Below are 23916 nucleotides of genomic sequence, written 5' to 3' on the forward strand. Positions count from 1 at the left end.
GGTTGCCCCACTGGCATTTCCATACCCAAAAAAAAAAAAAAAAGAAAATCCTGCACATCCTGACCCCTTTTATTAAAAAGAAAAATGCGGCGTGTTCTCAAAAGCAATTCAGGACTATTAATTGACTCCCAAAAAAGCAACGATATTAACACATCCTTCTGCTTGACCTGCAACTCATTGGAGAAGGACCTGCCAAAGCTGCATTTTTTATTTTTTTTTTTTTACACATAGTGTTAATTAAGCAACTTTTTTTTGTCTTGTGAAGAGAGATGTTTACAGATGAAAAAACATAATATATTCGACGGAGGGTAAAGGAAAATGGTTTGCATATATCTGTGTTAATGTAGCTTAACTCTGATGCTGTAAATTTAGCAAATTTCCAATGAACAACCCATTTCTGTAAATCTATTTTTCATTTTCCTTCAGGCACAACCTGCCTTACCTATTTTCACACTCGGAAGACGCAGGGCTATCAAAGACGCTTCTTGAAACTTCTGCTACGCACCTGAATGTATCCCAGTAGTTCTGGTTCTGCCAGGAGGGCGGAAGGCCAGCCCTGAGTCTCGGTGTCGTGTAGAAGTTTCAGGCATTACGTGTTTGGAAACGGTTTCCTTTTTGTTTGTGTATTTGACGTTTGCACTAAGTTCTTAAAATTCCAGGTGCTGAGACTACTCTGAGGAGTGAGCCCTCTGGTGAAGCGGTGCGAAAGCGTCCAGAAGGCTGGGAGTGCAGTCAGAAAGTCGGCGTGTTTGCCTGCCTTTACCAACTAACAGTAAACCCATTTCCTTAACTCTCTCCTGTGCGGAAGCAAGGAGTCTCTTTCGGGACCACTCGGGCCAGAGCGCACTTAGAGCAGCTCAAAAGGCATAGGCCTGTCCCACGGGACGTTCCTGACTGGCTGCCTGGGAGTTCCTGGGAAGGAGGCCCTTCAATATTTGACGTCCGGATTATTGCCATTCCGTTTGGGTTTTAAGGCCATTCTTATGAATGTATTCAGTTGGCCAGCATTATATTTTACCTGTAGATGTTCTTGTCCATTCACAGGTTAAATTTGAATGTAAACTAAGATTTAAAGAATCATATGCAGATGATTTTGCTTAACTTATGTAACTGCTTTTTGTGACTTTTGGAAGAGGGTTAAAAATGTTGCTTTCCTAGTGTAAAGTTTTCTTAACCAAAAACTTGGTGAATTTAGCTTCACTAGTCAGTCTACCTCATGTTATTGTTGATGAACTGAAACTGTCCCGAGTTGTGGCTACGGTATGTTTATAATGTGCTTTCATTAAATTTGAATATATTAACTGACCATTGACGGCTGCTTCTCTTCTCACGGCTGCTTTGCACCGGACGTGCTGTTTCTTCGCGCGCAGCCGTGCTTCCCCTGGGGAAAACCTCCCCACGCTGCTACCATGAGAATCCCGCTCATTGATTTTCATAAAGACATAACGTGCCAGGCTGTTGCTGTCACAGGTCCTTCAAACTGGGTCCCTGTGATCTGGCAGAGCAGCTTCCCTTTGAACAGTCCGCAGGGCGGAGGTGCACAAGCTGCAAACACCGGCTTTTAGCCCCCTGAAAAATGAGCAGTTATAAAATGGGGCTTGGTGCAGCCACACCTGGGTGTTGCTCAGGCAAGAACTCCAGGGCAGCAGAAGTACCTGGGTGCTTCTTGCCTTCCGCGCCCACCGGCGAGTATCGCCTCCGATTGTCTGTGACCCTGCGCCACTTTTGTGACAAAGCCACTAAACCATGACACAGGCTGCTCCCAATCTCGTGAAAATTACCAGTTGCAGCTTGGAAAGGACAGCCTCTACAGAGCAGGACTCGCCACCCTTCTGCCACTTCAGTTTTAGGTGCTCTGAACAGCGTTTCAGGGGTGGGGGCAGTTCTTTGCTTTCGCTCCAGACCAAGGTAAGGGCAGCACAGCACCAACACACATATCCTAACAGCACCTGATTTCCAAAACTAAAACAAACCTGAAGTTTAAATTTACTTAAGTCTTTCCCATCTTCTATTCAGGTTTTAAGCTATTACTCGAAGTTGAAGGCATCGCCTCTCTGTTACTGTGGATGTGTGTGTCAGGATGGTATTGATCCAGAGCTATTGGGGAACTGATCCTTGGGGTGTGATGCAAACGCGTGGTCACAACGGGAATTCTGACCCCAAGCAGGTACAAACGCAGCAACTGTCTTCTCCAGAGACGGCTTCAAAACACGCGCTGCCGTTACCCGCCAAGGTCATACCTCACATGCAAGAGCATGGAATACACTAAAGATTCATCCACACTTCATATCGATACGGAGTAACTTTAAAAAAAGCTATCAAGTATTTTATTTTTAATCTATCTACAGTATGTACAGATCAAGAAAGGCCACAGCAGTTTTTCAACATACAAACCCTTTAAAAGAGCAGAGATTTATGAAGGAGTGACAAGTATCAAAGTGAAGTCCACTAACAAAGGTTTATACTCGGTACAGTACTGGAAGGAGAGGGGTGAGTACACCAGTCCTCAGGGTTCTCGTTCCACCTCGTACTCTACCACTCATCACGGGGAGAAGGGGACGGCGGGTGGGACACGCTTCTGTCCCTGCTGACAGTCAGCGCGCTCCCTTACACCCAGCAGTACGTGGGAGGCACCCCAGAAGCCGCCGCACGGCGCTGAGGGCCGCACCGTAACGCTGCTCGCTGCCACGCGGTTGAGCGTGCCCTTGGACGCTGCCAAGCAGGCAGCCGTTACAGAGCTGGCCCAGTGGCCGGAAGGCTGGCAGGAGACGAGCGGTACAGCACCGAGGGGCACTGGTGTGACACCACATTAAGAACTTCAGCACGTACTCATCAGCGAGACCAGAGTCTTTGCATTAGTTTACAGTCCACTATGAACAATTTCCTGCTGCATGTAAACATGACTAACTAGATAAAATACAATCAAACTTCTGTAAAAGTTAATAAAATATCTTTCTTTTAAAAAACCAAAGTTAGCCTATTACTGCATTGTTTACAAGTTTAACAAAATAGTACAACCTTCCGGTTGTTACCAGTCCTGAGTTCACGGTAATAAAAATGGCCCTGACTTCTGCTGAAGGTCTGCACCTGCCCAGTGCATTTTGGCAGAAGTCTCCCAATAAAAACGGAATTCCTCCAGGAGCAGTTAAGTCTGGTGCTGTCCATTGAGGAAGTTGTATACCAGGAACTGGCCAGTGCCACAGTACTGCGTTGCAAAGAGTTTTCCATCAGGAGTGGGGTCAGAGAAAGCGATTTCTTCTTTACTTAAGTATGAGCCATATATGAAGTTGCTCCTGTTTAAAAGATTTAAAAAAAAAAAAAAAAGAAAGATAATTACCCTCGGGGAATAAGGCAAGAATATTTATGCTATTAGGCCACAAACCCTTAATGAAGTGGCACGGACATTCAAAAGGAAGAAGCTCTATCAGGAGGAGATGGCTCTACTTACACGAGCTATCTCCAAATGGGCAGGAGAATCACTTGTTCTGGGAGGGCTTCTATAAAGTTTTGGTAATTTAGAAGAGGTGTTTGTATGGAGCAATTACTTTGAGCTGCATCAAGAGTTCAATTTCAGAGTTCAAAAAAAGGTTTGAATTCATTCCAACTATTTCTTCACAAAAAGACTCTGCTAGGACTGTGACTGCAATCACCAGGAACAAAAACCTGAGCTACAAGCAAGTCCGGGTGCTTACAGAGGGGGCTGACATGATGAAATTTCAAGTTCCTGGTTTGAAAAAAAAAAAAAACATTTGACATTTGGGTAAGAGCACATCTTGGATTAATTTAGATCATCTAAGAACAAAAGCTTAAGGCATAATTGCTAAGTGATACACTTTCCGTAAGAACTACTTGAAAAGGAAGACTCAATTTGCTTCTTTGTGAAAATATTTTATGTATGTTTTATTCTTATGTGAAGAAAGAGGACAAGATCAAGGGACATCACTGTACTTTTCTGGATGGCTGCGTAAGCAAATTTAGAAAACTGATCTCAGGCTTTAAGGCCTCCATCAGGGGAAGGAAGAGGTAATGTTTATCCTTGGAAACAGAAGAAACTCCCATTAAAGTTAAGGTTTTTAATTCCTACAAAATAAGCTCACATGTACTTGCAGAGCAAATATGAACTTTGATCACAAATGGACGTCTCCATTATGTCTTGAGGAGAAGACAATAGGAACAAAATCCTTTTTAATTATTACCAGCTTTACTCCCTTCTCTTCAGTGTATTTAAGAAGATGACTTTTCAAGATCCTTAAGACTGTCTGACCAGGTTTTTGTGACTGCAGGTCAGCTGTGGAAGCTTGAGTGAAACGGGGCAGACGTTCTCAAAGTGGACTCAAGTTTACACCAACTCTGGTGGACATCAGACCTTTCTACAAACCAGCTGCACACCAGAGAAACACGAAGCTCTTTTTGGTGAGCCTGTTTTTCACTAATGCAGCGATGAGCTCACGAAGGCCAAACAAGCACCAGAGCACAGCAAAAGGTAAGACGCAGCGCACAGCTAAAAGAAAAACTGAGACCTCTTCTTGCTGGCTGCAACTAACCATTAAAATTGATTCTAAAGATCCTTTAGAGCTGTAACTGAGGGAGCAACTCCACCATCGCTTTGGGGAAGAAATCTTTCCTTTAGAAATAGTTTCTAGGAAGCTACTGAATACACAATTAAAAATCAGCCAAAAATCAAACCAAATCATCAAGTTAACATGCTTATCAGAATACAGCTTTGCAGTCGATAGTTCAGACAGAATGTGATCTGATAAGAACTTTCCAGTTGCTCCACCAGCCAGGCAAGATGCATTCTGCAGAGCAGAACAGCTTTGCTAGGCTCTCCAAATCACAGAACCATAGAATGGTTTGGGTTGGAAGGGATCTTAAAGATCATCTAGTTCCAACCCCCCTCGACACCTTCCACTAGATCAGGTTGCTCAAAGCCTCATCCAACCTGGCCCTGAACACTTCCAGGGATGGGGCATCCCAAATACCCAAGAGGGCAAGGACTGGCAGACAAAGGAGTATCTGTACCACAAACTGCAACAAGACGGGGTTAGGCAAGCGCCTAGCACAAATCTGACAGCCCAGCAGTAATAAGATTTTAGTAGTTCTTGGCATGACTCAGAACAGGTGTTTAAACTTCTAGGAAATGTCACTGGAAGAAACCTAAGGTCTGGAGATTCAACATTTTTAAAATTTTTCTAAACAGCAGCATGGATGTTTGAGTCCTTTTATGGATCTAGCACTTCGCATTCGGCTGAATACTCACCACTAGCTGCTAAAGCTACATGGAACTTGAAAATACAAGTGAACCTGAGTGAAGCAAAAAAAAAAAAAAAAAAAAAAAAGTACAGTTGGAAGCCACCAGACATCATCAAATGGTTTGGTGCACTCGTCTCTGCTCTTTCCCCCTTTATACCTCTAAGGAATGGACATTTGGCCAGTGATTAGGCCACAGCCCTTCACACCTGGGTCATCTCACGCTTTGACCAAAACCAGTCTCATTTCCTTCACTTGTGACTACCTCAGAGGAATCCACCCAAGCTCACTGGCAGCTCATTACAACTGCCCCTGGCAGAAAGATTTCTGTGGAAGACAAGCTGTTGCACAACACTGACCCAAGTTACTGAACTCCACGTAATACTGGAACTGTCAACTGTGCTCAAATCTGCATCCCCAGTATCACCAGAAGCTTACAAATACACACTTGAGACACAGAAAGCAATAAATGACGTGGACTGAGTTCCATCTAAAATACACGTAACCGAGGAACTTTTTTTCTATTACCTAAGACACTCTATCATCCGAGAAGCGACCTTCTTTCGACGCATCATGCTGAATACCCATATTCGACTAATCCCACAAATAGCAGGTTCTGGAGAAGTTGAGCAGCACCATGCTTTCTGTCTTTCAAAGATGACTTTCTCATTTTCCGAACTGACTTCTGGAACCTTCTCTTCTATAACTCTGTAGCCCTGCAGGTGATGTAAAAAGCATGTGTCACTTTATAAAAACCACTAATGACTGAACAAAGTAATTCTTGTATCATTTCTTTCAGTTGAACATACCCACTTGCTAAAACGTCTTACCAAAAAGGCTGCATATTTGTGTCTCACTTCTCTTAACAGCTTCGAAATTGGAACAGACGATAAAAGATTAAACCAAAAAACCCACTAAAGCTCATCTGTTTTAAAATAACAGCCACAAATAACCCAATTCTTATTACCAGTTGTATTAAAGTGTTCGCATCAATTTCTCTGACGTTGACTAAGATTGTTTTGCTTCTTGTCTGCTACTCCCAAGGGAGGCAGAAAACACCACAGTTTACAAGGGAACAGACAGAACATGCGACGAAGTTCTGATGTCAGTTTTTAGTTCTGCAACTGGCAGTACGAGTTCTTGGCCTGCTCTCCCTGCACAGTTCTGCCCTCTGCTTCTGTTCACTGTAGGAGCTGTTTGACCCCACAGCAATTCAACTCAGTCCTATAGAGGACCCACTTTTTCATCCACGTTGGCTTTCTGCCAGGCAGGGAGTTGAATCTGCTTGTCAACAAGCAAGAGGACAGCCAGAGCTAGTGTAAGAATAGCAGAGGAAGAAAAATTCCACCCTTCAGCTGTAGCAAGTTCTTAGATGAGCAGGTCTGAGCCAAGTATGACACCATATGTGTGTCTCAGCTCAGTGACAACTACGCAAAACTGAGTAACTACATTTCAGAATGATCTACCACTGAAAGTCTCCTCCTCTGTGGAAGAGGCACCCACGGAATACTTACTTGCTAAATGGCTAGACTCAAACTCCGAGGTAATTCTATAGTCTCAGAATATCTGAAGAACACAGTTAGTAAGCACTGACACAGATTGATTGCCTTTCTCTAATTCAATCACTTACCCACTGGATATGTTCTGCAATTAAACAGCCGATAACTTTTTTGTCATTAGAAATAAAAAGAAGAGTTTTAGTTCTAGAGTAACACATGAGCGGCGCTTGCTGAAATCCCAAGTCATTGTCTACCATCTCTCTAATTTCTTCGACCTGTCAAAATAAGTTTAAATGCTGTATAAGTAACACGTGTAAATATACATTTGTATACATTTATGTAAAATTTACAGATTTGCAAAAATGCACTAAGGTATCTAGAACACTGAAAGCGATTCCAGAAGTTAAGGATTATCCTACATAACCTGCAACACATTGGTCCACATAGGTGTTCCTTAAATAATGCTCAACTGGAAATACAAAGAGTAGAGACCTCTAAGTCAGCTTCCATTAAGTCCAAACTTCAATTAGTCAAAGGCTAGTAGAGAGAATGCAGACAATCAAAATGTGGACTCTGATATTCTAGAAGTAAATGAGATCCGTGCTATAAGTTAGACTGCCTTAGTTGAAGGTTTTCTGTCTGTTATTTTTAAAGCCTGGAAAGAACTGATCTATTAAGGGTTTGGAGCAGATGACAGCCAGCACAGTGCCAAGGCAGCTAGAAAACGTATGCATTTGTTGTAAAGGAATGAGTAACTGTCATCTCTTTCCTCAAGTTTTCTGCTCTTCCATTAGCTTTGCGAAGAGTAACGGAAGCTAAAAATAAAATGTTGTTTAATATTAGCAAGCTCAGAGGAAATACATAAACTCCAGCACGAGTGTAAACAAAAGCTTACGCATAAGCTGAGATTTTACTGAAGGATTCTTGTACCTACAACCAGGCACTGAAACAGCCTCTGTCATCCCTCTGCCATCTCGTATGAGACGGAAATAAGGTGGCCTTTCCTGCGTGGTGCATTATACAGCATAAACTTCTTTAACGCATGTTGTAATTACATTAGTAAAGCAAAACCAGAATTACTGATGCTATGAATATATGAAGTTAGTACCGATCAAATGAAAATTGTGTTAAAAAAATGCTTGCAAAAAAAAAAAACTTTTAAAAGGCACGGTATCAGTTACTCTCTACTTTCTCATCAAACCTTCAGGCACCAGCCTTTTGATGGCAAGTCCAATCAGCCAATTTGAAAGATTGAGTAACCATTCTTGAAGTCATCCATCCACAGTGGTGACAACTGTAGATTCTCTCAATGTTAACCACACAGAACTACAGAGAACTCTATCCTAAATTACTTCATTTGCTACAGTCTTCCTTTCCTCTGCCCCACTTAGGTATTTTAAGTAATTTTTTTCTTCAGCCATTTCAGCAAAAAAACGAACATACTAAAATTAAGATAATACTACCAGAGAAACAAAACTTAATAACCTTAGCTGCACTGAATATTGCAAAAAGAAAACCTGTACTTTCAATTTAATAACTGAAAAAGTAGTATGTTAGGCTAAAGAAAGCCCACTACAGCCACGCCATCAGAAAGAGCTGTCTTGAGCATCGATTCAGCCTCCAGAGGTCCTTTCCAACCTCAACCATTCCGTGATCCTGTGACAGTGGTACTGTAAAAAAACACCTATTAGTCACAGCAAATCCACGGCTAAACAGAATCAATGACGTGCCACTGACAAAACAAATGTGATGACATATTAAGATGTATGAACACAGGCTAGCCAGTGAGACACCAAAGCACCCTGCTGCTCTCAGTCTCCACTAGCATGCTGTGCCCAGTTTTGGACAAAGAGCTTCAAGAGTGACGTCAGACATGACACAAATGGAAATAATCTAGAGGAGAGTAAGACAATGATCAGAGCTCTATAAAACATTATTTAGGAGTGCAAACTGAAAACCAGCAGATCCTGTCAATCTTCTTAAGGTGAAACAATCACAGTTTGTTCAGGCACAAAAAAGCTGTCGCAAAGAGGAAAATTAGGATGTTTTCTATAGTTATGGCAGTAGGATTTGCACTAATGAGCTTAAATTTTAGTATGGAAAGTCTGCTGGACACTTAGGGAAAATATAGATAGCGAAGCACTGTGACAGAGTCCAGAGAGGTTAGAAAAACCTCCAGTGGCAGAAGTTTTAGCAAATTGTCAGATGCATCATAACCAGAGCTGATCCTGCTTTGGACATGGGAATGGACTACACAACTTTGAGGCCACTCCCCACCTAAATCCGTTTTTATCCAAAAATTGTTTAGAGAATGGTGCCGTATTCATGCTACTTAATAATGTCAATGCGTTTCAGTTTTTTGAAATATAGCAGGAACTTTATGTCATATAAAATATCTGGGATTCAGCAAATATATTAAAAAAAAAGTAAAAAAATCAGTTGGTTGATGCTGTTCCCACCCCTGCCTTCCACTCCTGCTCAGACCCGCCCTCTCTATGGAGCGAGCAGCAACACGGAAGAGTGAGACGTCTGACCTGTTTGTGGAAAAGGCTACAGAATCGCTGCAGTTTTGATTCCAACTTCGACCGCTGACACATAAATTATACGAACTCTCTATGAACATTCTCATTACTTATATTAAAATATCAAACAAGGTAAGATATGCAAAAGTGCAGTCCATTTCACCATACCTTTTTAAGTGCATACTTTGGGTCATCAGGAAGAACCATTATTATCTTTCCATCAGGATATTCAGCCAAAATTCTCTCCTTTTTCCAACCCTAAATAAAACAAACACTTATCGAAACCATATACAAGATGTATTTTTACAAACAGGAATTGCACATTATCGTTCTAGACACTGAACTTATGCAGAGACTTCACACTATTTAGCAGTTGCTTTGCTAGAGAAGGAAACTTCAGCTAGCTTTTTTTAAATGAGCACAACAGATACCATATGATCTTATTTAAACAATGATTTACACAATAGCCTAACTACATCTAGAAACAATTTGTGAAAGTGTCTTATGATTTCCCAACTAGATTTTTTTTCCCCCAGGACTGCAGTGCAAACTGAATTTTAAAATAGAAGTAGCAAACTCGGCTCGCATAACTGATTTCCAAGCCTATGTAATACTTATTTTCCAAGTCCAGTGAATGGGAAAAACCCTAAGTTTTATTAAAAGATTTCTTTTTAACATAGTTACCTCCACAAATACACACTCAGTTTTAAAGTTTGGCATGCGAAAGACCTCCAGGAGGTTCTAAGTGAACTGATTGGCATGCAGTTGCCCAAAATGTAAGGAATAGTTTATTTTGTTACTGATCATAACTGTTAAAGCCACAAGAAGGATACTAGAAAAAATTTTATAACTACCTTCTAAGAATCTAATGGGGAAGGAGGCTACGTTGTGTGTATCTGAAGTATAAACATACTCAAAAAAATAGAGGTAATTAACTCTTCTTCAGATCCACACTGGTGGTGAATAATGAGCAGTACCTGCATGGAAAAAAACAAAACAAAAAAGCCGCTTAAATCTAGTAAGATGGGACTGGTAGATATTAGAACTCAAGTTGCTTTGATGGGACCTAAAAATATTGAATGCAGAAGTAACTCCAGCCACTAAAAAGGCTGATCTACAAGTCTTACTCAAAGCAACTTTAAATAAAAAAGCCTTTGAAGATACAATATTGATGGAATAATTCTCACTGAAATCTGTACCTTCCCATAATGTTCAACTGAAGACCAAACAATGGAATTTGGCACTGAAGGAATGCCATATATACTACCACAAAAAAAGGCAAACTTGAGTGTTACAACACTTGATCTGTATCTCATTTTAACCACGCTGATTTTACTCCCTTACCCCAAACAAGACATGAAGAGAATAATTTTAGAAATTTATCTACTTACTGGTAGCCCTGCAACTATTTAAATGAGTTTAGCACCCAGAATGGCAACGGCTGCAACACAAACACGATTTCAATCCTGCCTGCTTTTCTTCTCAGTAGTAGTTGCACTAAACGCCAACACAAATGAAGATCCTATTTGAATTTATATATATTATGGTCTGAACACAAAGGGCAGTAAACAGCAGTGTCACAATATTCAGGTAAGCAAAAAAGTCTAATTTGTGGGATTGTGACACGCCTTTTGAGACTGTTAGAAACGGTGTCAAAAAATTCAGGCAGAGATTACTACTGCTCTCCAAATCTAACACCATCCTCTCTCCATTTTTTTGTCTTTTGCTGCCTTTTGGCTACCTGTTTGCCTGGCAAAAGCTTTCTATAGCCTACTTTAAGCCAACTGTGACCATCATTCAGCAGATAAATACAAGGGGTTTGATAATCCTACCACTACAGCATCCAGAATGCTCCAGGCCTAATGCAGAAAATTCAACCCTAAATTTTAGGTTATGGTATTCTGTTAACATAATCACCAAGTATTTCCAACAAAATGAAATCTGATGGAAGAAAATGTTTCTGAACAGCTTACTGCTGTTACACTTCTAAGCAACAGTGTATCATCAGCAGTCTAAAAATAATTACATAAAAATGCAATAATTGACTCTCTAACACTGAGAACTCGTTATTTTCATTATTGTCTACCTATTAATTTTCTTAAGTGATTAGTATAACATGGGGACTGATCGTATTCACAGGAGATGTAGTTTCTAAATTGAAGTATTTTGGAATTTATTCAGAAATATATCTTTTAGATGAAGGTTTCCAAAAAGTTTCTGCAAACCCAAAGCTCATCCAAGGTTTTTAGTTCATTTGGTTTACACCAGAGAAGACATTTAAAAATCATATTCCTTTGTTATTAAATCAGCTCCATGAGTTTCAAAAAGAAAAACTAACATTTCACATAAGCATCTGCATCTTCAGTACCCTTACTGTTCAGTCCTGGTAAGTAATGAACTGTGCTTCCTTTAAACCAGACAAAAGGAAGTAACGCACAAGATGGGTCACGGCTCTTTCATATTCTAACATTAAAGCTGTTCAGGACAATGTGCTACAGGTTCAACTGGGACTGCTCCTACTAGCTATCTACCATATACAAAATACACTTTAGTACCAGTACCTTGCATGTGGTCTAAGACGATTCCCCTCAACACACCTATTGGTTTTTTTTTAACAAACCCCCACTATTTTAACACCTTGCAAACTGTTGTATTTTGTATGAATCACTGAGAACTAAAGTAGCACTCCTTAACTCAGGCAGATGTCAAGAACACCCTACTATAGTAAGAAATAAAAGCATTAGGTCTGCAATATACTTCACAATATTCTTCCGCAATGTCAGAAAATTTGCTTTTCCTTTCCTTTTAACTGACACTACTTTAGGGCATTAAGACTTATCTACTGTTGAACGAGATGCCCAAGTTCTGATACACACTGCTTGTGATGACCAAAGAAGTTCGAAGGAAAGCTATTGTTCCCACCAGGATGCATGTTCTGTAAGGCCCGGAGTAAACCAACATGATTATACCACTCCTCCCTGATACTGGAAGTCTATGCTCAACAACAGATGACCTACAGCCACCAGGAGCAAGGCACATACAGCCTACTCACCACCGCTGGGCAAATTAGTGCTGTACAGAGCCCCGTCGGCATGTAGGAACTGTTGCAACACCCCCCTCCTTTCCGTGTTATGGTTATCTATCCTACAGGTATTTTTAATAGTTTGAGAACATAAGGCAACTCTGTGATGAACACTTCAGTCATTTTTAATCTACCTCTAACTTTTCATCCCAATTCAAACAAGATTAAAGATTGTTTCTACTGCCTTATTAAGGTGCGATGGCAACAGAATTGCAAAAGAAAGAAATCATTCAAAAAAGTGCAATACAGAGAAAGCAGTTGCTACCACATCATGAAATAGTGTGGACAGTAATTACAACTACACTGTGCAGTACATTGCTTTCACTGGATATTATGCACTGTATAACGAATCACATAGAATACAGTTGGAAAGATGGCTCCAACGTTAACAGTTCTGTAGCTGGAATGTTCAGCACTCATTTCATACAAACTATGTTCTGCTTCTAGTTTAAAGTAGTATCTGATGTAGATTTGCCTTTATAAGCGTAAGTTAGAAGACACAACAGACTGCTTTCCATGCATTTCCTCATGTTTTAAAAGTTCTTACATAACAGTAGGAAATGGGACACCAAACCTGTTATTTTTCCATATATGTCAGTTCTGGCTTGTCTGTACTCCTTATTTCCCAAATGAATACAAATACATGAAGATCGGTGATATTTTTTTCTTATACCATTTTTTCCTCAAAAATATTGAGGTAGTGAGCAAAATGTAGTTAATACTGTATAATTCTTTCACATTTGTGCAATTTTCTCCAAATAATCAAGTTCAGTATGAAATTTTGTGTCCTTTTACCCTTGATAATTTGTAGCAGAGAAATGGTCTACTGCATCCTTCTTCCAGACTCCTTCATCAAGTTACAGATATTCTACCTCTCTTTCCCATGAGTGTAACATGGAGAATGAGGTTTAGACCACAGAACACATTAAGATCCTTTGATGCAACTATTAAATGCTGCCTTCTGCTAAAACTAAAGATTCTTACAGAAGATACCTAATAGTAAGAACTTTGACATATTATTAAGTTTTATATTGTACAGATGTATCACTTTTGGAATTAATGCAAATCAAGACAACCATGAAATCTTTCAAAGATGACAAGTAGTTCATCATCATCTTCAATCCCAATATTAACTGTAGGTTCCAAGAAGTCAAAGGTTGCTTTTTTGTTTGCTTGTTTTAATCTGAAAATCGTAAGAACCTCATAGATGGGTTTGGATGCAATTACAGCAGAGTAGCTATTTAAAACTTATCAGATTAGATATTAACCCAAACAACAGCTTCTTTCACTTTTTTCAGCTCAAGATAGTCTTAATAAGAGGATGAGCTTGAAATATAAACACATTAACTGCATTCACATCAGGCACCTGAATCTACAGGCATTTTCTAACTCAAGCATTTGGCTTTACAACTTAAAAACATCATTAAAAATAATGTCTTGCTCTTGGAAAAATGTTGCAGAAATCCTAAATTGATATTATGTGGTACCACAGAAAGGATACACAATTGATATTGTGCAGTATCACAGCCAGAGTATTTTTAAAAACTGAACCACGTACCCATCCCACAAAGTTATCCATCCCATGGGAGTTAATATTTCACGTGTATGTCATCACTCAATGTATGCACATGCTAGAGTGGCGTATTTTTTCTGGAGACTTTCAGATGTCTGAAACCAGAAGGATAGTGAGACAGTCTACACTTGTCTCCAGTACAGGACATCTCCCACACTAATCTATTCCTGCTCCAGTACTATCCTTGACCACCTTACTTTCTTGCTTATTCAATTTGCACATTCCTGTTAATAGCAAACAGCACCCTTCAGAAAACCCATATCAGTCAGTGACAATTTTCTGTTCCCAAATACAGAAAAAGTCATTAAATTTGCCAAACTTTCTCTCTCCACACAAGGCCTGCAATTTCCTTACTGTCTCTATCAGCCATACATGACAAAACAAGTATCCTAATACCATCTCCTTGTTAGCCTGTCCTGCTTTTGGGGGCATCACGGAATTTTCTAGAGACCTAAAACAACCTTTTTCCTAGAAGAAACAAAGTAGGCCTTAAAAAAACCCCAACAAAATGATATTTTGTTGAAGACGGTAAACAATTTATAATTTACATGCAAACTATCTTCTGGCTACACACTACTTTCAAAAAAAACCCCACAAAGCAGCTGCATGCAGGTGGGCAAGACACAAACAAGTCCATTTTCACAGTTCGCAGCATGATAATGTATTTAGGCTTTTTTTTGTGATCCTGTGAAATGAATCATCAATAGAACTACTAGATACGTAAAAAGAGACACTCAAAAGGGAAAAAAAATGAAAAAGTCTTCCCAGGTCAGACTGGGACTGCATTGTATGGCATGAAGAATGTAAATGACAAGAGAATAAAAATGCTTCTAAGTCACCTTAGAACAGCCTCCAAATCAACAACAATGCCAAACACATTAACTACATTTAAAAAAAAAAATATTTGCAGAGCTAATAAAGTAACATACCAAGGTCAACAAGACCAGATGTTCCTGGATCAGAAAGTCTAACCAAGAAGTTACCAAGACTTTCTCTAGTACAGATTTTTTAATCCCACAATGCTATTGTCCAGTTAATACTTTGTCTGAGAAAGGAAGGTAGTTACAGTTTCAACACAGTAACTACATACAAATACCTAGAAACCAAGCATATCACATCTCCAAGCTATCCTTCCAACAATCCCCACCAGAAACCTCCTAGCAAAACGAGGATAACTAGGAATCATTCTTCTGGTGTTTATGGATGACTAAGAATTAACAAGCAGAAATTTCGTGTATTAATTCACTGGCAAGAAGGCTTATCTAAAATCCAAATTATTTTCTAAGCAGAGGTAAAGATGTTTCTGTCATGGACTTTACCACAATACAATCAACCAAGAACCAGTGACTATGGGTCAAACGACTAGTGTTAAAGACCTACGTATTTAGCATGGCAAAAGTTATTTACCCATGCAGAAAACAGAGTGTCAATCAAATTGTTGTGAGGAAAAAAACAAACAAAAAAATAGACGGAAATTTAAAGACTCATAAGACTCCTTCCTTCACCTCCTTACTCTACAGTTTCTGTTATAGGATAATCATCTAAATCATTGCTCTATAGCCATCTACGATGTCATAAAACACAACCAGAGTCTTAAAAGACTTGAGAGAGAGAACGGTTTAACCATTGCCCTGACAATACAAATAATTTGCTTGAGTACACATTGTGTTTTTTAAAAAGATGCCTAGCAACTGAGAAAACAAGCAGGAAAGTTTTTCTCAAATTAAAAGCCTACTTAACTTTATATATTTATTGATAACTGGTTTAAGACAATCTGCTCTTTCACTTTTATTTTAATAACGTTGTTACTCTAGAAACACATAAGAAAATTCCAGCTTTTTCGCCTTTCAAAATACTCAAACTTCAGTGCAGCTTCCTACCTATGTAAACACAGCAGCTTTAAGTAACTACTGAACTCATCTGCCAGCTTCTGTCCAAAAGAACTAACACCATCTTCTGTAAATTATGTTTACAACTTTGGTAACATTCAAGATCTGAAAGTACTGGGAAGGGGGAGAAAAGATGAACAGGAATAAAATGGGGATTCCAATGTATTATACGCTATCATTATAATGTACTGCGCTCCATCACGCTTTCTGCCCAGTCTCACTCTACAATGTAGATAACGCGTTATCAGAAGAGATCTTTCAAGGTGTCTGGATTATTCAGCAAAAACTAACCAAGAACAGAACAAACACCAGAACTATTTACCAGATGGTTTCAAACACTTTAGCTATGAAGATATATCTTTATATTTATAAATAGTGGGATAAAATTGAGCTTGAGATTTCAGAGTAGCCCAACAGCCATTGGTACCTATATGAAATGAATTGGTGGCCTCAGTTCAGTTATCCTGGAGGTCTTATCTACTCGAGTGTAGAGTACTGAAGGTAACATGTGTGATAAAGAAAATAGACTTTGTGGATTCTATTCTGGATTTCAGACATGTGAACAGATATTCCCTGTAAGCCTTGTAATATCAGTTAGTGTGAAGTAGCTGATTTTACAATATATTTAAATTGTACAAAATTTTTCAAATCTGAGCTTTAACATGAGAAACTCAGATATATCACAAACAATGAAGTTATGGAATAATACTTTGGACTTTATATTTAAAGATTACAATCACACTATAAATTCAGTAAAGTTTCAATACACTACGAAGTTGAACCAGCTGGATTCCTAGGCAGTCTCTCTGCAAACTACACATAATAAAGAAAAAGTAATTTAGAAGCCATCTAAGAGTACACAATTAGAGAAACAGTACACTGAGCTCTTTACCTGACTATTAAGTCAACCATTGCAAACACCAGTTGTACTGAAACCTGTATTTAGCACTTTCAGAACAGTGACGTTCCTTTGTCTTCCTATCACCACCCCCAAGATTACAGAATTGTAACAGAAAGAATACAATGGCAATGAAACACCACTATTCTACTAAATATTTTTATACGTTACACATCACGGCTCTTAAAAACATTTATTTCCTCAAGTGGATTATTTGTGGCCTACTGTGATATTAACCTATTAAAACATGACTTAATGTAACATGAATTGTAACTGGTACACAGCAAATAAAAGATAATGCTTGTGTCTTTAAAAAGATAAGGTTTTCTTACCACATATTTTACAGCACTTATGAACTGGTTATGAAAAAGCAGATGCTGAGTTTCATCCTCTGGATTTGACGCAGTGTAAAGCATTCCACAAATATTACAAGAAACAGCACCAAATCTCTTCTGTCCTGCATCCTATTTTTAACAAAAGGAAAAAAAAAAAATCACGGTATTTGTCAGTTGCAAGCACTGTATATACAGTTCAATGGAACTTTCATCTAATCAGACATGCCTTTTATAACTTATCTTCTGGAAATTCAACACAAAGGCTAAAATTAAGTGAAACAGGAGAAAATAGGTATAGAATTTATAATTCCATCTTTCCAAAACCCACACAGCCTCAAAAGGGACAGGCATCAATCACAGAGCAAACTCTACTGTCGAAAAATAACAGAAAATGGGGGGAATGGAAGAACAGTGCTCCCCAAAGTACAGCTTACATCTTAACATATGCTGTAATATTAGAGCAGCTTTGAGGCAACTTAAAGTTGCTGCTCCCAGAAACATAATGCGGTTGGCATGGACAAGGCCTGCTCTGGCTGAGTGGAAAGTACCATATCCTTGGAATGGCGAGTAGAGTGGTACGGAGGTACCACGGCTCATCCCTGTTATCAGAGATAAAGAGTGACTGGCGAAGATAACTGCATAGTTGCCATCAAGGAAGATGGATTGCAACTGCTGCCTCAGCCAGCACAAAAGCTACCCGCCTCGGGGTTGCGACCACCCCTCACAGAGCATGTGCCCTGAAATTTTGCTCGTCTATACCTTTAAAACAAAGCGAGGGAAATTTACACCAACCCTAACAAGGTATGTATGACTAGAGTCACTCGAGCTCCACCTGAAAGTAAAAACCAGTATAAAAATGGCTTAAGAGAAGGGGGTGTTGAGGGAGGACCTCCATCAGAACGCCTGGGATCAGTTGACGGGCTGGACCTCTCTTCTCCCTTGCACAGGGACACCTTTTGGGTAAGAGCTCTGTGTTATGCACACTTAATTAGTAACATCTTACTTGCTATTTAAAATCACTACTGATCAGCTCTGTTCATATATTGTTCCACATCTGTTTTCGCAGTCAGTATCTGATCACTGGTTATCTTTGAACCTATATCCTGTCACGAACATATGTAATAAAATTGGTTTATCTATAAAATATAAGTTTCCAGAAATGTCAATAATTGATACAAGGATATAAAGGAGAGTCTCTGGTCAGATGAGCACCCTCTGACCTTGCAGGCAGTCCAGAGGGATTTGTCACAGTGACGCTGTCTGCGTAAGCCTGACAGGCTGGTCAAATTGTAAAGGTTTTGAGGAAGTTCCCCCTTGTCCTTGAATGGAGTGCAGCAGGCGCGTTAGAGACAAGGGTCTCGTCTTTCTCGGGAAATGGGCAAGCTGTCAAATTGAACAGGGCTCGAGGTAGTCCCCCTCTCTGTCCTCTATCAACCCAACATCGCATGTTATCGTGTCACTCTACCCAACATTAAACTTAGCTCCCCTCCCTATAGTTTTTCACAAATTATTTTGCTTTTATTTTATGAAATACAAAGAACATAGACTTCTTCTTTCATTACCCTATTAGCAATCAATACAATCATCTTTCACAAAGAAAATTCCAACATCCAGCCCCACATTATTGGGTTTTTCCTGCAGCTCTGCTGCTGCCTGTCTTTTAGTTGAGGTGCTTTGAGGTGGGCCAAAAGTGAGCCATTTTCCTGAATGTTTGGAAGGATATCATAAAAACCAAAAGTTACGGAAATAATCGTTAAGATTAGCCCTACATATGCAATGGCTGATCACAACCTTTTACGTTTTTACAAAAATCAAGTATCTCAAGGCAATCAAATTGCATTATTTTTTTTATCCCTCTCTTCATTGATTAAAAGCCTCATTTAATGTACTCTCAGGACTTAAGTCTTAATTGAAAACAGCTGACTATTATGTTTGACATGCTATCTTAATTGCACAGGTTCATAACTTATTTTTCAGACACTGGAGAGCAGCTACAATACAAATGGAAGATCATACTATTTTACTCTTGACCCTTTAGGTTATCCTACTCTATAATCAACCATTACCAAATTAAGGGCACTACGCAGTGCCTATTGCTTTGCTATTTATTCATTAAAACAGTGTTATTAATTTGAAGTACGCTCAGATTAAGGAGTCAGTGTCTAGTAAGAAGTGAAATGTCAGGTGCAGGGGGTGCTTTTTGCAAAGAGCAAATCATACCAGTTACATTGAAGTCTCCAGCCAAAAAGGCATCTTTTAAGCTATGGCTTAATGCTCAAATACACTTTTTTTCCCCTTTAACTACATTTGAAAATTGAGTGTACGTAAGCAGTAATAAACATCACTTTTAATCTATGTTAACACACATCACAAGTAATAGAGAAACAAAAAGTTATTTTATACTCTAAAATAGGATGCTATATAAGCAAAAGAAGACTTGATAGTGTTTTTTAAAAGGAAATTCATCTGTGTGCACAAATCAAAAGTGCACAATCTGCAAGAAAACAGATCACCTGAACTTAATTTTGTTTTCTAAGAGCTGAAAACATCCATAGTAAAAAAGCCAACTTTAGAGAAGAAAGCATTTTACAACACAGCAAAAGTGTTTACAAATCATTTCTTACTCCTTCCATCTTCAAAGATATGTTTAAGTACATCTAAGAGTTAGATGACAGCTCAGTTCTCCCCACATCAGTAACTTATTTCAAGCAGTCATGAGTGAAATCTAAAATACAAGTATCATTTTCTTTCCAAGAAGAGACTATAAAGGTACAACCGGCCAGGTAAACTCAGCTGAACTTCTGTAAGAGCAGATGTATGGAGCTCAGCCAAAAGAGAGAGGCTGAATCTGAGACATCATTGCTTTAATCATACATCAATTTATACACTCCTACTGCGTACAGAATGAGAAACAGGAGTACACTAATTTTCTGCAGAAAAAAGGAAAGATGAACCCTGAAGTTAGATTAGAAAAGTCAGAATAAGATGAGGTTTTTAAAGGTGTAAAAACTGAAGCCAATACGTTTTATTTTACCTGCAGACTTCCTGTAAAGCAGCAATATAGTTCAAACCAAGGTACCCATCTGGCCACCAAAATATATTTCATTTCAAGGGTTTACACATGAAAGACGAGAAAAGGCAGTTCAGCAGGAAGGATGATGTATGGCGATTATCTTAAGATAAACCAATTGAATCAAACTTAGTAATTCCTGTCTTGAAGATGGAGAACATATCCTCTGTATCTAAGGTAGGGTAAGCGAAGAGGAAATCTACTTTGATGCTTAGAATATAGTGAAAAAAAACCCAGACATGTAAAGTAGAAAATCAGCTACATAAGGCAACTCTTAAAATATTTAGCACATATCAATACTTCAGTAAGTCTCACGAAACAATTTCTGTTCAAACGATCAAGAAACTCTAAAGGTATTTAAACTAAAAATATCTGAGTTTACTACCAAAAATCTCAAGACAAAAAAAAAAAAAAATCCTAGCTATGTAGGAAGTCATCAAAAAATTTTGGGCAAGGATATCCTCAAAGTTGTCAGGCTCCTTAGCTCATCCCATCTTGCCTTTTAAGTACATATGCTGTTTTTCAAGGAACAGCAGTAGATTATTTCCCTGGAATAGTTCAGTCGTATTTTAGAGTTTGACTTCCTTGGATGTTGCTGCTCAGTGGGTTTGGATTTTTGGGGAGGATTTGCTCAGCTTTTGGTTTTTTAACGATTTCCCTGATATTACTACTTTTACATACATTCAGTTGTATCAATGGGCTACACACGCAAGTTGATATTAAAAACTTGTTATGTGAAGAATATCAGAAAAAGCACATTGTATTATCTAAAGCAATCTTTTGAACTTTGTTGCCCTAACGAATGCTGACTATACTTTTTAGCAAATATTTTACAGTATCTTGAGGACAGTAAAGAAGAGAGCGTTTTTGTGTAACTGAAGTGCTATTTTCAAAGCTACACCACAGGACATGCTCCAGACAAAAAAAAAAAAAAAAAAAAGGCGGCAGCTTTGTAAATCCAATGCAGACTACAACAAACACACCAGCACAAAATAAAGTCAGGAGTTACAAAGAATGCATTTTTATACTTGGACAAAACATCTACAGAATGGGACTATTTTTAACCTGATGTCATTGCATAAGCAAAAGCGGAAACAGCATGCATGAAAGAGGGAAAAAGTGCTCACAAACAATAATACTGCATTAAAGGTTGCCAGTCCTGCCTAATGGGGAGGGAGGAACAAAAAAAAAACCAAAACAAACCAACCAAGAACATCTTATGCACCACATAAGAGTAAATAAAAACTTAAAACTGGGATTATTGGGGGATAGGGGCAGGAATCGTCTCAGCACGTATCAGATACTGGATAGAGAAGAATAAACCGTCAACTTGTCACAACTAGAAAAAGATGCAAGGAGGTTTGCCTCTCAGAACTTGAGAGAAATGTTTTCCAAAACAGTATTTAAGAAAACGTGGGATTGCAGACAGAAAAATGTGTTACTCTAAAACTCGATTTTCTAAACAGTAACAAAAAAGAGCAAGGATACTTTCATTTCCTAAGCAAATCCTGGACATGTAGACGGCAATTAAGCACTCCCCACACCTCAGGCAATCCTCATTAATATAGGCACAGGATATACGAGATCCAGTGTTTCAAGGCTAACTGTAATTGAACATTGCAACAATGTTGTCTTAATCTCCAGAAGGGTTTCTTAATTCTGTGTTAGACAGAAAGAGAAGTCTTACCAATATCTTCTTTGAGAAGATGCATGTCTGCTGATCCTCCATATGTGGAATAAGGAGCCCTGCAAGCAAAAAAGGCATTTGGTGCCTCTGTAGGAGTTGAAAAGTGGCTCTCTTTTGTTTTTTTTTCCTGCCCACTCTCTTCAGGCACAGATTAGGTCACCTTCTTGATTACCTAGTGTTAGTTAGAGGAAGATTATTTTTTCCTCTAGTGTTTTCACAGAGCAAAGAATAAAAATCAGCCATAGAAACAGGCAGGCTGGAAAGGAAATAGAAGAAGAGCAGGAAGGAACAACACAAAGATTTTTGGGCTCTCCACAGAAAATAAAAAGGTCAAAGAATGCTACTTCAATGAAAGATGCATTCAAGTCTGAAGCTGATGGGTAGATCCCCTTGCTGACCAGGAGGATCAGAAGACATGACCCAACTTAGAAACAAGTTTCACTTCAGTTGAAGACTGTAGGAAGAAAAAAATAATCAAAAATCAAACAAACAAACCAACCAAGCATCACCAGTACCCATCTTTCTGAAAAGCTGTTTTAGCCAAAGGATATAAATCAACCTAAAACTTTCAGAACTGTGATGTATCTGATTTTATTTAACATTTTCAAAAAATGAAAATGCAAGGTCCTCCATAATGAAACCATGTCCTCACTGGTCATTAGCTAAAGCAATATTAAAAAAATATGAAGTTAGTAAACAAATCTGCACAATATTTACAATGGACAATTAATCCATTCTCAACCCATATAAAACCATAATTCAAGTATTTGACAGAGTGTTCCAATGTGTACTGGTTTTGGCTGGGATAAGGTTAATTTCCTTCACAGCAGCTGCTATGTTTTAGATTTGTGACCAGTGTTGATAACACAGGGATGCTTTAGCTATTGCGGTACCGTGCTTACACTGTGTCAAGGCCTCTTCTGTTTCTCATGCTGCTGTGCCAGCAAGTTGGGTGGGGTTGCACAAAAAGTTGTGAGGGGACACAGGTGGGTCAGCCTACCCCAAATGACCAGAGGGATATCCCATACCATATGATGTCATGCTGAGCAATAAAACCTAAGGGAAAGAAGGAGGAACCAGGGGATGGTTGGAGTTAGGGCATTTGTCTTCCCAGCTGTTACACATGATGAGCCCTGCTTTCCTGGAGGTGGCTGGACACCTGCCTGTCAACAGGAAGTAGTGAATGAATTCCTTATTTTGATTTGCTTGGGTGCACAGCGGTTGCTTTACCTATTACACTGTCTTTATCTCAACCCACAAATTTTCTCCCTCATCCTACTCGGTGGGAGTGAGCGAGCAGCTGTATGGTGCCTAGCTGCCTGCCAGGGATAACCCACAACACAATGTTAGTAGCCTTGGTGCTTGAATTCTGTTTCAGGTGCCCAGCTAAATTCACAAAACATTCCCACTCTCAGGGCAAAAGACACGAAACACACCCCACCTGAATTTGCCAGAGAAAGCTGGCTTGCTGCAGTGACGTAGAAATGGGAAGGAGTGATACTAAGAAAGGATGGCCATTACTGCCTGGCTAAGAGCAGAGCTGTCCCAAAGGGTAAGATTTGTGTGGGAAGAAACGAAGAGTGACTGCTCTCAACTACCAAACTCTCTCCCCAGTCACTTATGCAGTAACCACTGCCTTGTTTTTACTGAAATTACAGGAAAGAAGAGAGGCAGTACTTAACTAATGTGAGCTACAAAAGATTACCCAAAAGCCATTCCCCAATTCTTCAGGGAAACTGCCAACTGGACTAGATTAGTTTAAATTAGCTATGCAACTTTCTTCAGGCTCATAAGAATCACTTTTACACTTACCATTTCCACTGAAGATTAGGTTTTCAGTTTAAATCACAATATTTCTTTCATATATTACCTATTTTAGTCAAACAGGAAACTATGTTCAAGTTTAACCAAAATATATATAAGGAAAAATTCAAGTGATCTCAAAATGTGTGAACTGAATTAGCGTGCACATCACTTCCACATGTAGCACCAATTCAAATCTCAGAATCAAAAGCATATCCCATCAAGCAATCCTGATCCATACGTTTGCTGATGCTTATAAAGATCATCTATATTTAATCATGTTTGCTTGCATCCAGGCATTAACTCAG

At 39.1% G+C, this 23916-nt stretch overlaps 1 protein-coding gene across 5 annotated transcripts in view; it reads right to left on the bottom strand.

The window, feature by feature from the left end:
• Positions 1-2321: 2321 nt before the first annotated feature.
• The window catches only part of ESCO1 (establishment of sister chromatid cohesion N-acetyltransferase 1), a 35664-nt gene continuing 14069 nt past the window's right edge, over positions 2322-23916 (bottom strand). For 3 of the 5 annotated variants that reach the window (XM_086608601.1, XM_086608603.1, XM_086608602.1), the window contains exons 8-12: positions 17046-17177; positions 9440-9529; positions 6881-7024; positions 5779-5966; positions 2322-3293 (exon numbers count right to left, since the gene is read on the bottom strand). In XM_086608601.1, coding sequence (XP_086464727.1) covers positions 3146-3293; positions 5779-5966; positions 6881-7024; positions 9440-9529; positions 17046-17177 — 702 coding nt within the window. In that variant the 3' untranslated portion in view covers positions 2322-3145. Of the gene's footprint in view, positions 3294-5778; positions 5967-6880; positions 7025-9439; positions 9530-10184; positions 10249-17045; positions 17178-23916 lie in introns of those variants that run through there. The other 2 variants (XM_086608604.1, XM_086608605.1) reach the window with 2 other exon arrangements.

Source organism: Tauraco erythrolophus, chromosome 3 (genome assembly GCF_009769465.1).
Source record: "Tauraco erythrolophus isolate bTauEry1 chromosome 3, bTauEry1.pri, whole genome shotgun sequence".
Lineage (NCBI taxonomy): Eukaryota > Metazoa > Chordata > Aves > Musophagiformes > Musophagidae > Tauraco > Tauraco erythrolophus.